Here is a 16,778-nt window from a genome sequence, read left to right on the forward strand (position 1 = left end):
CATTTCTAAACGTCTAAAACTTATAAAAAGGTTTTTAAAAAAAGAACATTTATCAGAATTACAGAAAGCCATCCTTCACTTCATGTGCTTGTCCCTTATCTGTGTTTATGAATATATATGTACACTTAAAATTTTTAGATGCCATATTCAGTATTTTTATTTATTCTGCTTTCCTTATGTTAATTTTTCAGTCGACCTAGCAATGTTCATGGCATTGTTTTCTTTCTTTGTCTTTTATGACATTGATATTTTTGAAGAATATAACCAACCACAACCCCCACCCCACAATGGATTGTTACTCAATTTGGATTTGTCTGATATTTCCTTATAATTAAATTGAGGTTAGGCATTATTGGCCTAATTGAATATTACAATTAATTGAATAATTGAATATTAGAATATTGCATAAGTGATGCTGTGCCCTTCCTAAGGTCACATTTGGAGGTGCATGATCTCTATCTGTCCCTCATTGTTGATGTTAATTTGTATCACCCTATCAAGGTGTTACCCATTTTTCACCATAAATTTACTGTTTTCCCCCCTTCCCTTGCTACTAATAAACTGTCAGTGAGGAGACACTCTAAGACCAGCAAATATCCTCATCAAAATTCCTCCCTAGATGTAACATCCATTCATAAGTCTTTCCTGATCCAATATTTGTCATGATGACCACAAAATGATTCCCATTGCATTTACCAGAGGTTCTCTGCATTCTTTTCTGAGAATCTTCCCTTCTTTCCTATACATTCATTCGTTGACTTAGCTATTTATTATTTTTGTGGACTCAGGAGCACTTATTTTTTAAAAATTTATAACTCATTACTGTTCATACTTTGGGGCTTAAATTGTCCCAGACTTGGCTAGAGAGAGCCTCTTCAAGCTAGCTTCTAAATACACACCCATCAACCCCCATAATTTTTTTGATCACTTTATTTTCTGGCATTGAGAAAATGTTTACCTTATAAAGTTTACCTTATATCCATACTGTCCCAGCTCTGGAATCAGTTATTTCTCTGAGGAGCCATAGTTCTTTTTATTGGGTGAATGGTGCCATATGTACTCATCACTACTGGGGTATCTGCTTCTTTGCTCTTCAATAGACAGAGCTAGGAAATATGTACTCTTATATACATATAACATCTCATATATAGGTACATATACACGCATATGTTAACACATACATGCACATAAACATGCATATACACATATTTCAGAGATCATAAGTTCATGCTGATACCTATATTTCTATCTATTCTTTCTTGCCTTCCCCCATTTCATATTTATATGTTCTTCCCATGATGATAACTAACCTTGGCTTCCAACAACATCAATATGTATACTCATTTGTTAGTCCTATAGCACATCTAAAGCAATTTCAGGAATGTTTCACCCATGCCATCACAATAAATAAACTTAATATTAGTCAAGATTTGTTTGTAATTCTCACTCTGCCCCCTCACTTCACCTTGCCTAAGACTAAAGGTTTATGGTTAAATATTGTGTTCATATTTATTTAGATTTGCCTGCCTGCCTCCCTCCCTTCCTCCATTTTGTTTACGGTGATTATGATATTCATTTGAAACACAACTAGGTTTGTTTCAGTTTGCTGTTTTGGTTTTTATTTTTTCTTTCCTATTCTTTTTTTTTTTTTTTTTTTTTTTTTATGATAGTCACACAGAGAGAGAAAGAGAGAGAGGCAGAAACACAGGCAGAGGGAGAAGCAGGCTCCATCCCGGGAGCCCGACGTGGGATTCGATCCCAGTCTCCAGGATCGCGCCCTGGGCCAAAGGCAGGCGCCAAACCGCTGCGCCACCCAGGGATCCCTCCTATTCTTTTTTATTTAATTTGAATACATACAATATTCACATGCTTCCAAACATAGAAACTATACAAAAAGGTATACTCAAAGAAGTGCTGTATGTAGTACTTTCACCCCATTCTCCTGTATCTCCAGTCCTTAATGGGCTATAAACGTCATTGCTTTCTAGTTACCCTTTATGTGTTTCTCTGATATAAGTATGTTTTCCTATTTTTCCTCCTTTCTTACACAGAAGCGGAAGCATTTTATATATCCTCTTTTGTACTTTGCATCTTTCACTCAATACCTCTTGGTAATCAATTCATATCAATTCATAGAGCTCTTCTTTATTCTTTTTTTACAGCTATTTAGTTTTCCAATGTGTATGTATTCCATTGTTTATATAACCAGTCTCCTATGCTTTCATGTTTAGGTAGGTAATGATTTTTTTTAATTTTTTTTTAATTACAAATAATCCTGCAACAAATAACATTGAGCATATGCGTAGTTCATACTGTTAGGTATATTTTCAGAATAAATTCCTAGAAGTTATATTATTGATGTAAAGGGTAAATGTGCATGTAGTACTTTTAAATATTGCTAAATTCCCCTCCAGAGATGCACCATTTTTCATTTCTGCCAACAATATAGTGCCTATTTCTCCATAGGCTCACCAAAGTCTTTTAAATTTATGCCAGTCAATAAGTTTATGCCAGTGACAATCAATTATGTTCAAGCTTTGGAATTTATGCCGTTTTAAATTTAAGAAATGGTATCTTTTTGTTTTTAATTTGTATTTTTCTTATTATGAGTGAAGTCAAACATCATTTCACATGCTTAAGGGACATTTTTATATCTCTAATGGGAAGGATCTATTCATCTGTTTTCCCTAGATTTTAATAAAATTTTTGGTTCTTTGCTTTTATTTTTAAAAGCTCAGCCCAGGTGGCTCAGTGGTTTAGCGCTGCCTTCGGTCCAGCACATGATCCTGGAAACCGGGGATCGAGTCCCACGTCGGGTTCCCTGCATGGAGCCTGCTTCTCCCTCTGCCTGTGTCTCTGCCTTTCTCTCTCTCTCTCTCTCTCTCTCTCATGAGTAAATAAAATCTTTTTAAAAAAAATTAAAAATAAAAGCTCTTTATAAATTAGGGATATTAGTCCTTTACCTATGATATATGTAACAGAATTTTTTCCCAATTTGTCACATGTCTTTTCACTATGCTTATGATGTCTTTTTGCCCTGCAAATGATTTCTAATTTTGTATACTCAGACTTCTTTTAATGCATCTGACTTTTTGGTCACAGAAAGCTGTTCCTGGTACCTACGTTATAGAGGAATTCAGTCATATTTTCTTCTAGTACTTGTATACTTTTACCTTTTACATTTCAATCTTTGATTTAGTTAGAGTTAATTATCCTAAATGTATGGTATAAAGAAAGGATTTAATTTTATTTTTTCCAAATGACTATCCATTGTCATTAATAAAGACTTTATTTGCCCCAGTGATTTAACACTTTTATCATACATTAGATACACTGGCCTATTTCTAGACTTTATATTCTATTCCAATTATATGCCTATTCATGTGCCAATCGCATACTGTTTTAGTTACAGAGACTTCATAGTATATTACAATAAAGTATGAACTTTAGGATCAACTGCTCTAACTACAAAAAAAAAAGGCCACTGGAATTTTTAAGGAGATCATATTAAATATGTAAATAAACTTAGGGAAAACTTATATTTTAATCATAAGTAATGTTGAGGCATTCTAACCAAGAACAAGGGATGTCTTTCCACTTGATCCAGTCTACTTTTATGCCTCTAAGAGTAGTCTTTATAGTTTTCTTCATACAGGCTTTAAATATTTCTTATCAAGTATATTACCAAATATTTTATCTTCTTTTTCGCAATTGTAAATGGGCCTTTCTCACTCATTGTGCCTTCTATTTTTTTTTTTTTTTTTTTAGTATAAGTTGCTCTTGATTTTTACATATTGGTTTTATATTCTATTTCCTTACTGGATTCTTTCATTTCTTGAGTTAGGTTTTTCATCAACTCTCTAAGATTTTCCAAGTATACTATCATGCCATTTACAAATATAGGTGTATATTTTCCCCCTTTTCCCTCCTTGACTTTTTTTTTTTTTTTTTTTTTTTTTTGTCCCTTGACCTCTGTGGGAATACCTCTGATACCTCTGGAGTTGGCTTTAGGATTTAGGTACATATATTTGTTGGCTTTAGGATTTAAGGTACATATATTTGTCATGTTAAAGTACATGCATTCCTATTTTATTTAGAGTTCTTATTACGAATGCATGGATGTTGAATTTTGTCAAAGGCTTTTTCATTATCTATGGGAGTAATGTGATTTTTTTCTTAGACCTATGAATATGGCCTATTAATAATATCAGTAGAGTTTTGAGTATTGTACCATCCTTGCATTCCTTATATAAACCCCAAGACACATTTTTATCATAATATATTATATTCTTAATGTGTGTTGGGGTCCATTTGATAGTATTTTTCCATCAGTATTCATAATGATATTGGTCTTTAATTTTTTTTCATTCTATATTTATCAGATTCAGGTATCAATATTATGCTTCTTCATTAAAAAAATAAATTTCTCTTTGATTTCTATACTCTAAAATAATAGATAGTCCTGGGCCGTATCTGTTCTGTAAAGTTTTAGAAGAATTACCCTTTGAAACTATACAAACCTAATTCTTTGTTAGGTAGTTCCCTGATAACTTCCTATATTTCTTCTATGAAATTGGCCTGTTTAAGTTTTTATCTTTGCTGGGGTTAGTTTGGGAAGCTATATCTGCCTAAGTGGTTATACATTTCTTCTAGATTTTCAAACTTGTTTGCATAGAGAGATGCAAAGTAGTCTCTTAATGATTTAAAAAATTCCGTCTGTGTCATTAGACCTTTCCCTCATCATTTATTTTATTTGCATTTTTCCCCTTTTCTGTGATTAACTTAATGGTTTGTCCTTTTTTGTTGATTTTCTCAAAGAATCTAGATTTTGATTTATTAATTTGATTTACTGTATTTCTATTCACTAACTCATTAGTTTTTGTTTTATTTTTACTTTCTAGTTTCATTGCATTTTGCCAGAGATTGTTTGCCCTATTTCCACTTTATGGAACCTACTGCTACTTTCTATGTGCTCTAGTGTATATGATTAGTTTTTGTAAACATTCCATATGTACTTGAGAAGAAAGTAGTCTCTGTTATGAGACTGTACTGTTCAGTATATATCCAGAATATCTATTTTGTTGGTTATATGGTTTTATATTCTTATATTCTATAAGTTGTTTTTTGTCAACTTATCCTAGTAAGAAGGGTGTGTTACAGTTTTCTTAGTATATTTCTACCTATTACTTTTTGTATCTCCTATAAATTTTGTATTATGTAGGTAGTTGATGTGCTCTTTGTAGCAAAATTTATAACTATTACATCATCATTGTGGAATGTGGCTTTAATGTCATATGCTATCCCTTTTGTCTTGTTTATTGCTTTATAGCCTGAAGTGTACTTTATCTGGTATCAGGGTTGCAATTCTGAATTTCTTACTGTAAACATTTGCCTAGTCCATTCCTTTATTTTTAGTCTTTTGAATCACTGTGTTTTAAGTCTGTCTCTTTTATTCAGAATAGAACTGGGTTTTGCTATGTGTGTCAATTTGAACCATTTTATTTAAGTGAAAATATTCATGTTTAAGCTTGGTATCTCTCTATTTTGTCATATTTTCTTATGTTATAGTTATGTGCATATTGTGCTATATAATTCCTGTGCTATATACTTTTTCAAATTTGGAATGTCCTATATCATTTTATTTATTGTCCTTATTGATTTTGTCATTGCTTTGGGAAGGTGAGATTCAGTCTGCTGCTTTTTCTCCAAATACATAAACATTCCTGTGGCATATGTTTTCTTTTTATTCATTTATTTTTCAAAAGAATATTTTAGTTTTTAATTATTGAGATATAACTGGCACAAAGCATTGTATAAAGTCTAGGTATACAATGCTTTGGTTTGATGCATTTATATATTGCAACATGATTAACAGTGCAGTGTTAGCTAACACTTCTATCGTATCACACAATTATCTCTCTTTTGTGGTGAGAACAGTTAAGATCTATCTCTTTATAAGTTTGAAGTTTATAATGTATTATTGACTATAATTTCTATGTTCTGTCTTAGGCCTCTAGACTTATTTATCTACTGATGATAAGTTTCTACCTTTAAGCATCTTCCCATTCCACCACCCTCAGCTCCTCATAAGAATGTGGTCTTTTTAGATTCTACATATAGGTGATGTCGCACAATATTTGTCTTTCTCTGCCTGGCTTATCTTACTAAGTATAATGACCCTTGTTGTCACATGTCTTGGCTTATTTCCATGTCTTGGCTATTGTGCATAATGCTACAGTAAACATGAGCATGTAGATATCTCTTCAAGATCTTATTTTCAGTTCTTTTGGATAAATACCCAGAAATGGGATCATTGGATAATATGGTAGTTCTATTTTTAATTTTTTGAGGAATCTCCATACTATATCCATAGTGACTGCATCATTTTACATTTCCACCAACAGTGCACAAGGCTTACAGTTCTTATACATCCTTGTCCACTCTGGTTATATTCTATTTTTGTTTCTTTTATAATGGCCATTCCACCAGATGTGAGATGATATCTCATTGTGGTTTTTATTTGCATTTCTGTGATGATTAGTGATTACTAATGATTCTGTGATCTTTTCATGCACCTGTCGGCCATTTGGATGTCTTCTTTGGAGTAATATCTATCTAGTTCCTCTGTCCATTTTTTAATTGAATTGAATTTTTTGTTGTTAATGAGTTATATGAGTTCTTTATCTATTTTGGATATTAGCCCCTTATCTGATATATGGTTTGCAAATATTTTGTCTTCTTCCACAGGTTGCCTTGTCATTTTATTGCTTGTTTCTTTTGATATGCAAACTTTTTCATTTCATATAGTCCCACTTGTTCATTTTTGCTTTTGTTCCTTGTGCTTTGGGTGTCATATCAAAAAAAATTGCTAAGATCAGTGTTATTCTTAATATTATCCTATTATTTTCACCAAAGAGTTTTATGCATGACTTTTTAACCCATTTTGAATTAATTGTTGTGAATGGTGTAAGATTTTTCTGCATGTGGTTATCTAGTTCTCCCAACACCATTTGTTGAAGAGACTATCCTTTCCCCACTGAGTGTTACTGGCTCCCTTGCCAAATATTAGTTGACTGTGTATATGAGGGTTTACTTCTGGGCTAAGCATATATTTTAGATAAGACATTTCATCCTTGAGACTCAGAGAGATAGGTACTACTAGAGGATGCCTACCAAATGCTGTAAGGTGTGAAATAGTTGACTCAGAGGTAGATCAGCAGTATCTCCAGAAATCTCTTCCAGGCACTGATTCACCATAGTCTAGTTCCAATGAGCACTTTTTGCTAATGTGCTGTGATCTCCAAATGGATTAAATGTTATAAAACTTGTTCTAACATATGTCATTCAGAATGGGGACTCTTATTTCTCCCTCTATCACCTCATCAATTTTTTAGACAAAAGTAAAACAAGGATAGAAAATAGAGTTTTACAGAAGATGTCTCATTTGGGCTGGCTTTTATAATAAATTTTAATGTGTCACTTTTTTTCTGTTAAAATATGTATCTGCTGATAACAGTACTGGACTATCACACCTGAAAAAGAGAAGGTATTTGTCAAAGGGACTATCAATATAACATTCAGATTCTTACATCTTGCAGTGACTTTGTTTTGAATGAGATTGTCTTTAAATTTAACTTATTAGTAGATGTTGATTAGTAATAATAACAGCAGCTAACATTTACTAAGCACCTACTGTATCCCTCACACTATGTTCAAAGGGCATTTTACAGGTAAAGTTGTATTTAAACCTCACAACAACTTATTTATATGTTTTCTACTTGACAGCTAGGAATACTACTTAGATGAGTTCATAAACTTGCCCTGTAGTTAAATAGTTAATAAATGAATCAGCCAGAGTTTCATCCCAAGTCATCTGTCTCCATACTCAAGAGCATTTAATTCCATATATGTTTCCTGCCTAACTAGGGTGATGGGGAACTTAGGCATATTTCCTTCCCAATATAGAAATGAGGAGTTTATGTTTTGTGGCTCTCCTATTGAAGTACTTGCTTTCTTGTCCTGTGGGGAAGGTTTCCTTCATTTATTAAGATTACTCTTATTACAACCCTCATATGTGGGGAAATACTTTCCTGTTTTTCATTTTCTAGGTGGCACACTACCACTCTCAGTGCATACTTCACAGTGGGAAAACTTAGGAAGAGGAGAAGGGGGTTAGGAAAAAGCAATTTCTGGGGAATAAGTTGTCTGTGGACTAAATGCCTAATTAAGAGAAAATTTGCTAACTCTGGAACAATATGTTGTATTACATTTTTTATTATTTATATTAGCAAATAACAAATTACTCATTTAGGGGTTAATATTACAGTGAGCAAGACTAGACAAAATTGAGAAAATCTGAGCAAAAGGTAGTAAAATAATGAAATGTAATTTGAATTAAAAATGTGAAGTTTCAGGGGCGCCTAGGTGGCTCATTCGGTTAGGCCCCCAACTCTTAATATCCACTCAGGTCATGATCTCAGGGTTGTAGAATCAAGCCCCATGTCGTAGTGCTCCATACTCAGCACAGAGTCTATTTGTCCCTCTCCCTCTCCTGCTGCTCCTTTTCCACTCACTTGGTCGTTGTTCTTTCTAAAATAAATAAATACATAAATAAAATCTTTTTTTTTTAATGTGAAGTTTCAGATTTCCACAAAACTGGTTAGGGCAAGTATAGCCCATTTTGAGAGGTCATAGAAACAATTCTATAAATGACACTAGAATCAGTACTTCTAAATGCATATACACTGTGTTTGTGTATGTCATAATGACACTGTCCTGCTTTGTTTTATTGCAGCCTCTTCCTTCGTCCTACCACTACTGAGTCCTACAAGTCTCTTTGAGCGGTTGTTTAGCATACTTCTTTCCTGGATGTCAGCCTACCTACTGCTAAGCACAGGGTATAAACTGTTTTTAAAATTTAATTTTTAGTGGCAAATGATATTGACATTTCTCTTTGAATATTTTACCTCTGGAAATGAAAAATATACAAATCTTGAGGAATAAATCATAAGTATTGTCTATTTCGTAAGAACTGTGTATGACTTGATCTTAAATCTTGTTTTCTTTTTCTTATTTTCATAGTATTGCCTGTTGTCTTTGTCTTTCTGTTTACTTCCTAAAGCTGCTAAAATGTCATTTCACTACAGTATTAGAAAGTTCTGATTGATTATGTAGGAATTTGAAGTCTCAAACAGTGACTTAAAAGAACTGTGGCTTTGTTACATTTCTTTCATGTATTTCAAATCACCCCTTGATTTGTTCACTTATTTGAATATATTTTCATTCTTACTCTTAAATATATCCTAGTCCAAATATTCCTTTTGATTCAGAAACTTTCAGAATATTTTCCCAAAAGTTAAAGAATCCATTTTTAAAGATTTTATTTACTTATTCATGAGAGACACAGAGAGAGAGAGAGACATAAGCAGAAGGAGAAGCAGGCTCCATTCAGGGAGCCTGATGTGGGACTCGATCCCAGGACTCCAGTCCAGGATCGAAGTCCTGGGCTGAAAGCAGACACTAAACCACTGAGCCACCCAGGCATCCCAGATTTAAATTTTCTTACAAAACAAAAACAAAACTAGCAGCGTGATTTGGGATAGATCTGCAAGTGTTCTTTAGATTTCAGTGAACAGTGATACAATCTCCCCATCTTCTTTGAAGAAAAGGATTTTTCACTTGCTTGAATTTTATTTCATCCTTACTTAAATGTTTGTGAGGGTGAGAAATGTGTACCTTGTAACAACATTGTATAGAACAAATCAAATTACCACCACTCATAGATAGTTCAAAATTTGGCCCAAACACAGTTTCTTAATCCCAACTAGACTAAACTTGGGGTTTCACCATTGTGCTATCAACAGATTATTCCCAGTTTAGATGATTTTGTAAAGCCATTTGAGTCCTAGACTTGGGTTCGTTCTTTGGGAAACTTAGTTGCCCTAACTCAGAATTAGAACGATGTTCTTAAAAATCTTTTCTTAATGGGCCCTAACTTTCTAAGTGGACCTAGGCTGCAGGAGTTCTTGTAGTCCTCAGATAAGATATGATCCAGTGTGGTATGAAACTTTCTCTTAAAAAAGCTCCATACACCTCCTACCTTCCTTTCTCCCTGCCTAACCAGTTCTGAAACACAGATGTGAAGAAGTAATAAAAGCAACATGGAAATTTTCAACAGTTACCTAATAAGATTTTAAGAGAGGCTTTCTTTGAGACTTAGAACTTTAAACTTTGAAATAAAACTTGAAGTCTATCAGCAGTTTCTTAAGAGTGATAAACAGAATCAGACTTTAAAACTGTTCACTCTCTGAGCGTGTGGGTGGCTCAGTCATTTAAGTGTCCAACTCTTGATCTCAGCCCAGTTTTGATCTCAGGGTTGTGAGTTCAAGCCCTGTGTTGGGCTCCATACTGGGTGTGGAGCCTACTTAAAAACAAAAACAAAACTTCACTTTGACCTGTTATTGGTGAAATTTCAAAATAAATAATTTAGTTACAATCAGAATCTATCAAACTATATATGAATTAGTTTTTAGTCTAGATAAGAAGGCAAAAAAATAATTTGTATTTTAACTCACCATTTTGGGGTGACCCACGAGTTTCATTAAGAAATCTTCTCTAGAGGTTGCCTTAAGAAGATATGTGTTTGAGACGGTCCAGAAATATTTGCCAACTTCTACACAGTCCCTTAATAATCACTAAACCCTTTTCTTTTTTGAGCCTTCACATTCTAAAGCAATAAACACATTTAAAAGAATACAGAAGATTTAAGAAATATAAATAGATCTGGTTTACTAGATTAGAGAGGAAGGAAGAAAGAAGAAAGGATGATTGAAGTTGAATTTTGAGTGAAAAAATATTTCGTGATCTATAATGAGCTAATCATGTAACGTACATTGGGGATAAATATGATAGTGTTTTAAATTCTCAATTTCAGGGCAGCCCAGGTGGCTCAGCTGTTTAGCGCCACCTTCAGTCCAGGGCGTGATCATGGAAACCTGGGATCGAGTTCCATGTCGGGCTCCCTGCATGGAGCCTGCTTCTCCTCCTGCCTGTGTCTCTGCCTCTTTCTCTTTCTCTGTGTCTCTCATGAGTAAATGAATAAAATTTTTTTAAAAATCCTCAATTTCATAGTCATAAAGATACCAAAGCATATTTCCATAAGTAAATTTATTTTAAGAAAATCTAAAAAGCAAAAACTCATGTGTAAAATCAGAACAGTAGTAATGAGTATGACCTTATTAATGAATGTATTAAGAAATATCATTCAACATCAGAAATATCATTCATGTCTTCTGTGAAGGTATATTTACCTTTAGAGAAAATGCAACAGAGATAGCCTAAAACAGCACAGTCTGACAATTTCAGTTAGTACAGTTTTCAATGTCAAATCAGTTTTGCAAAACTGATAGTCCACCTTATTATTCTACATCACTATTTGGACAGTCTGGGGGTTCTCTATGTAAATTAGTGAACAGTCAGAATTATAGGCTATTTAAAAGAAATGCAGTTTTATTACTTTACAGAAATACAGTAATAGCAATTCTAAATTCTAACAATGTATCCTTGATTTAATGAATAAAGAAGATTCATTTTAATCAACATTTCATTATTTTTATGCAAATAGAAGCTATTGTAATGCTTGAAAATAGTTCTCTTAAGATTGTTAAACATTTCTCACTGAAATTGTATTTATATCATCTCTTTGCTTAACAAACTATAATACAAAGCTAAATGCCTTTTCTGCCCTGTTGAATTTGCAGAGACCAAACTAGTAGATCCTAATTTTGTAAAGTTTTACTATGTACACTCTGAGTCTGTGATGACATTTTATTGATATTTCAGTGTATTAATTCAGATATGCAGATTTTATACAAGATATTGATAGTCTGAAGAAATAAAGTCCCATAGGAAGATGTCTTTATCAGCTATATTCATCTACATTTTACAAATGAAAATTATTATAGTTTATAGTTTCTGAAAGGAAATAAATCAGTAGCACTATTTGTAGAACTATGAAATTTATGTTTTTATATATTAAGAAAGAATACTTTCATATGTAACTGCAAATATTTTTTAAAAATCATGGTCCACTTTTGCTTAGAGTATACTCTTTCTTGATTCAATTAATCAACAATTGTTTTTTCTCTCGTGTCCTGAAAGCTAGACAAACAGGCAGAACAATAGCTTACCCCACATGTATAATAGAATTGTAAGCTGCTATAAAATAAGGACTTTATTTTACAGTATTAGGCAATTACAGAATGCAACAGTTAAGTTATTGTGACTTAATTAGTTGGGAATTATAAGATAAAAAGAATGCCTAGAGAAAGAATTTGAGTAGAGGAACATGGTGCCATCAAAGACTCCTGTGGAAGTTGAACTAAATTTTAAAGAACATCTAGGATACAGGCGTTCTAAATTAACATTTGTTATTCAGTTTTTTTTAAATCATTGTAAAAATAGCAGTGATCACATTTTGGAAACTAGGGATAAAGAGGAAAATCACCTATTAACCCTACCCCTGTAATCTGTAATTGTCTTTTTAACATAGCATAGTCCATGTACTAGTTTATATCTTTTTTTCTACCTAACATTATTTTATTTTAAGATTTATTTATTTATTTTAGAGAGAGAATTAGTGCTCAGGAGTGCAGTGGGGAGACGCAGAGTGAATGGGAGAGAGTCACAAGCAGACTCCACACTGCGTGTAGAGCCCAACCTTACAATCCTGAGTTCACAACCTGAGTCAAAAAGAGTCGGATGCTTAACCAACTATGCCAGCCAGGTGCCCCTTACCTAACATTATTTTAGAAATGTTGTCCTAGGTGGCTCATAGGCTTCCTAACCATCATTTTAATGGACATTTAGTATTCTGTGAGGTGATGAACCTTGATTTATTTAGCCACTCTTCTATTTTTGATCATTTTATTTCTATTTTTTATTATCATAAATAATATTTTGAGTTATGTTTTTGTGCACAATCTTTCCACATAGTTTAGATTATTTCCTTTGTTCATTTCTCACATGTAGTATAGGGGGGCCATAGAGTATGAATTCTTTTTTTTTTTTTTTTACTTTTGTCTTCAGAACAGTGCCAGTTTATATTACCAGCAACCAATGAGGGGTCCTAGTTCATCACATCCGTCACAGTATTTGGTATTTTCATTTTTATTTTATTTTTTATTTATTTTTTATTGGTGTTCAATTTACTAACATACAGAATAACCCCCAGTGCCCGTCACCCATTCACTCCCACCCCCCGCCCTTCTCCCCTTCTACCACCCCTAGTTCGTTTCCCAGAGTTAGCAGTCTTTACGTTCTGTCTCCCTTTCTGATATTTCCCACACATTTCTTCTCCCTTCCCTTATATTCCCTTTCACTATTATTTATATTCCCCAAATGAATGAGAACATATAATGTTTGTCCTTCTCCGACTGACTTACTTCACTCAGCATAATACCCTCCAGTTCCATCCACGTTGAAGCAAATGGTGGGTATTTGTCATTTCTAATAGCTGAGTAATATTCCATTGTATACATAAACCACATCTTCTTTATCCATTCATCTTTCGTTGGACACCGAGGCTCCTTCCACAGTTTGGCTATCGTGGCCATTGCTGCTATAAACATCGGGGTGCAGGTGTCCCGGCGTTTCATTGCATTTGTATCTTTGGGGTAAATCCCCAACAGTGCAATTGCTGGGTCGTAGGGCAGGTATATTTTTAACTGTTTGAGGAACCTCCACACAGTTTTCCAGAGTGGCTGCACCAGTTCACATTCCCACCAACAGTGTAAGAGGGTTCCCTTTTCTCTGCATCCTCCAGTGAGAGTGGGGAAAATTAGCAAGGCAGGTATTTTCATTTTTAAATAAGAACACCAACTGCTATTTTCATAGGTCAAAAATGGTAGGGCTTTGTATAATTTTCCTTACCTGTTTTACTGAGGTTTTCTCATATATATATTAACTGTCCATATGCTTGGGCATTCTACATCTTATATGCCAAGTGATTTGTGTGGCTTTATTAAATCCAGATACTTCCTTCTGCCTGATCTTCAGTTTTTATTTTTATGATCAGTGATAGAGTTTAAAGCATCTTGCTTCTTTTGCTTCTCATGTTTAGGAAGTAGTGCTAAATAGAATAGGGTTCAATAGTTGAAAAAATTGAGAGAAATAAAGTTTTTGTTTTGGTTTGGTTAGTTTGATTTTGTTTTAACTTCCCCTTAAGTAACTCCCTCAGCAAATATTTATTGTTGGCTGGGCCTGCAGTGGTGACAAAACTGGCAGAGTCAGAGCTTTTATAAACTTGTGGGAAATGCGTGTCAGTGAACATGTGATTAAAATTTGTGAGAATTAGGGTGCCTGAGTGGCTCAGTCAGTTAAGTGTCTGCCTTTGGCTCAGGTTATGATCTCGGAGTCCTGGGATCAAGCCCCATGTCTGGCTCCCTGCTCTGTGGAGAGTCTGCTTCTCCCTCTCCCGCTGCCCTTCCCCCTACGTCAACTCATTCTCTCTCCCTCTCTCTCTCTCTCTCTCTCTCTCACTTGCTCTGAAATAAATAAAATCTTTAAAAATAAAATAAAATCATGTGAGAACCATAATAGAGTATTTGAGGGATTACAAGGGTGGCACATTTATCCCCAACTAGGCTGGAAGACGTTTAGAAAAGACTTCTGTCACTATCTTATCTCATGAACATTTCTCCTTTGTCAACATATTTAATGTCCACATTGTACTAACCTAGAGCTGTACTGTACATCATTTAATCACTCCCTCACTTGTTTCCTGTTTTTGTTTTTGGTTTTGGTTTTTTCGTTCTGAAACCGTATTACAACAAACATCTTCATTTGAGAATTCTAGCGCCCATATTGGATTGTTTTCTCAGGGTAAATTCCTAGAAGTGACATTATTGGATTATAGTATATAAATATTTTTGAGATTCCTGATGCAGAGTGTTAGATTGCCTTCCAGAAACTGTTTATTCTTATAGAGAGAGTATGAGAGCTAGTTTTCATTGTACTCTTGTTGACGTTACTCTTTTTAATAGATAAATGTGGTAAGTGAATATGGTATCTTCCTATTGTTCTGGTTTCCATATCAGTTATCAGTAAGGTCAAATATATTTTCATGTGTTTATTGGCACCCTCTCTCTTTTTTCTTTCTCAGAGATTTAGGTCTGTATTGCATCCATTTTTTTAAAAAATTTGGGACATTGGTCTTGCTCTATAATTAATGATTTTGACTCAGGCATTATCTTTATACCTTTGTCTTAATGTTTTCTTTCTTTCTTATGTATTTGTTGTTTACCTTATAAATGGTTTAAGTATCTCTTTTAAAATTATAATCTCAAGATTCCATAAATTTCAAAAAAAGATGGTGCTGGAGTTCATATTCATATGTTCCTTTCCCACTTTCTTCTTCTGGAAGGCCTAGAAATTTTAAATTTTGTGATATTGTAACAAGAAGTATTATCAAGGTTGTTTTAATGTTGAGAAAGACCTCTTATGATAAATTTGCATTTTTACTTATTTTATGATTTTTTTCTTTTCTACCCTCCCACTTCCATCCCAAACCCCCTTTCCCCTTAGGTATGAAGCTCTCTTTCCATTAGTATTGTCATGCTTAATGTTCGTCTGGATACAGATGGAACAAGAAACTCTGCAGCAATCCGGTGTTTCCTATAGACAGAAGGTAGTTTGTCAAAATCATTGTTGCATTTATTTGAGAATATTAAAATATTCCCTATTCTATAAGGAAGTTGCAGTGTAATTTCATCAAAAACTATGTACCACTTAAGGCAGTCATAATTAAGCTAATTATTAATAATTAAGTTAACTAGTTTATAAGAAAATTGTTGATTTACAGAAGAAAAGTGTGATTTTTATTCTTTTTATAGGCATTAAATAGGTTGGGCTTTTTTAGAGATTATTTGAAAATCGCTAATGTACAAAAACATCAATGTAGGTGAAGGAGTGGAGGAGAAAGAATGCTCTCTATCTTATTTTCCTCTGTTTTCATGTCTAATTTTTCTTTCCTTCCATTTATTATAGTCACAAGGATATTTATGTTGTCACAAGTCAATTCATGAATTTGATCATAAGGTAACATTTGTGTTTTCAGTGTTGCTTTTGTCTTTCTAGTAGTCCTGGTCCAGATTGCTTATTCTGCCCCCGTAGTGATTGTGGCCTCAGTCCAAATCTTAGGCTGTTTATTCAACATAGTACACTTTGAATTGGCTAAAAGCCAGGTAAATTTTAAGGACACATTTATCATGCTGAGCTATAAAGTTAAATTGATGTCTCTTGCCTTTATTTTAGAACTGAAGGTAATTATAAGCAATTGGTGATAGAATATTTACAGTTTTACTGAGGTCAGATAAAACGAATATTGCAGAAAAACACCTTCATGGTCGATCCCTTGATCCATCCATAATGGTTCCAGTTGAGCTTACAGAGTAATTGGTAATTTAGAAAAATTAATTTCAATAATGAAGAAACTTTATTTAAGTATTTAAATAATTACTGGTTTTTAACATTCAGCCCTGGAATATTAAAACTACATGAAAACAGTTTTGATCAGATTCAAGTAAATGGTCAGATTGTCCATAATAGTAAATACTAAAATTTTAATATTGAATAAATATTAAATCTAAAAATGAGATTCATTGTGTCATTTTTTTTTAAAGATTTTATTTATTTATTCATGAGAGACCCAGAGAGGCAAAGACACAGGCAGAGGGAGATGGAGGCTCCCTGCAGAGAGCCCAATATGGGACTTGATCCCA

General features: G+C 33.6%; 1 protein-coding gene across 4 annotated transcripts in view; it reads left to right on the forward strand.

The window, feature by feature from the left end:
• Window positions 1–16,778, forward strand: part of PIGN (phosphatidylinositol glycan anchor biosynthesis class N) — a 107,711-nt gene that overhangs the window by 67,818 nt on the left and 23,115 nt on the right. For 3 of the 4 annotated variants that reach the window (XM_038525874.1, XM_038525873.1, XM_038525875.1), the window contains 3 exons: window positions 8,795–8,897; window positions 15,583–15,685; window positions 16,045–16,095. In XM_038525874.1, the coding sequence (XP_038381802.1) occupies window positions 8,795–8,897; window positions 15,583–15,685; window positions 16,045–16,095 (257 nt within the window). The remainder of the gene's footprint in view (window positions 1–8,794; window positions 8,898–15,582; window positions 15,686–16,044; window positions 16,096–16,778) is intronic. The other variant, XM_038525876.1, reaches the window with a different exon arrangement.

This window comes from Canis lupus, chromosome 1, assembly GCF_011100685.1.
Source record: "Canis lupus familiaris isolate Mischka breed German Shepherd chromosome 1, alternate assembly UU_Cfam_GSD_1.0, whole genome shotgun sequence".
NCBI classification, from domain to species: domain Eukaryota; kingdom Metazoa; phylum Chordata; class Mammalia; order Carnivora; family Canidae; genus Canis; species Canis lupus.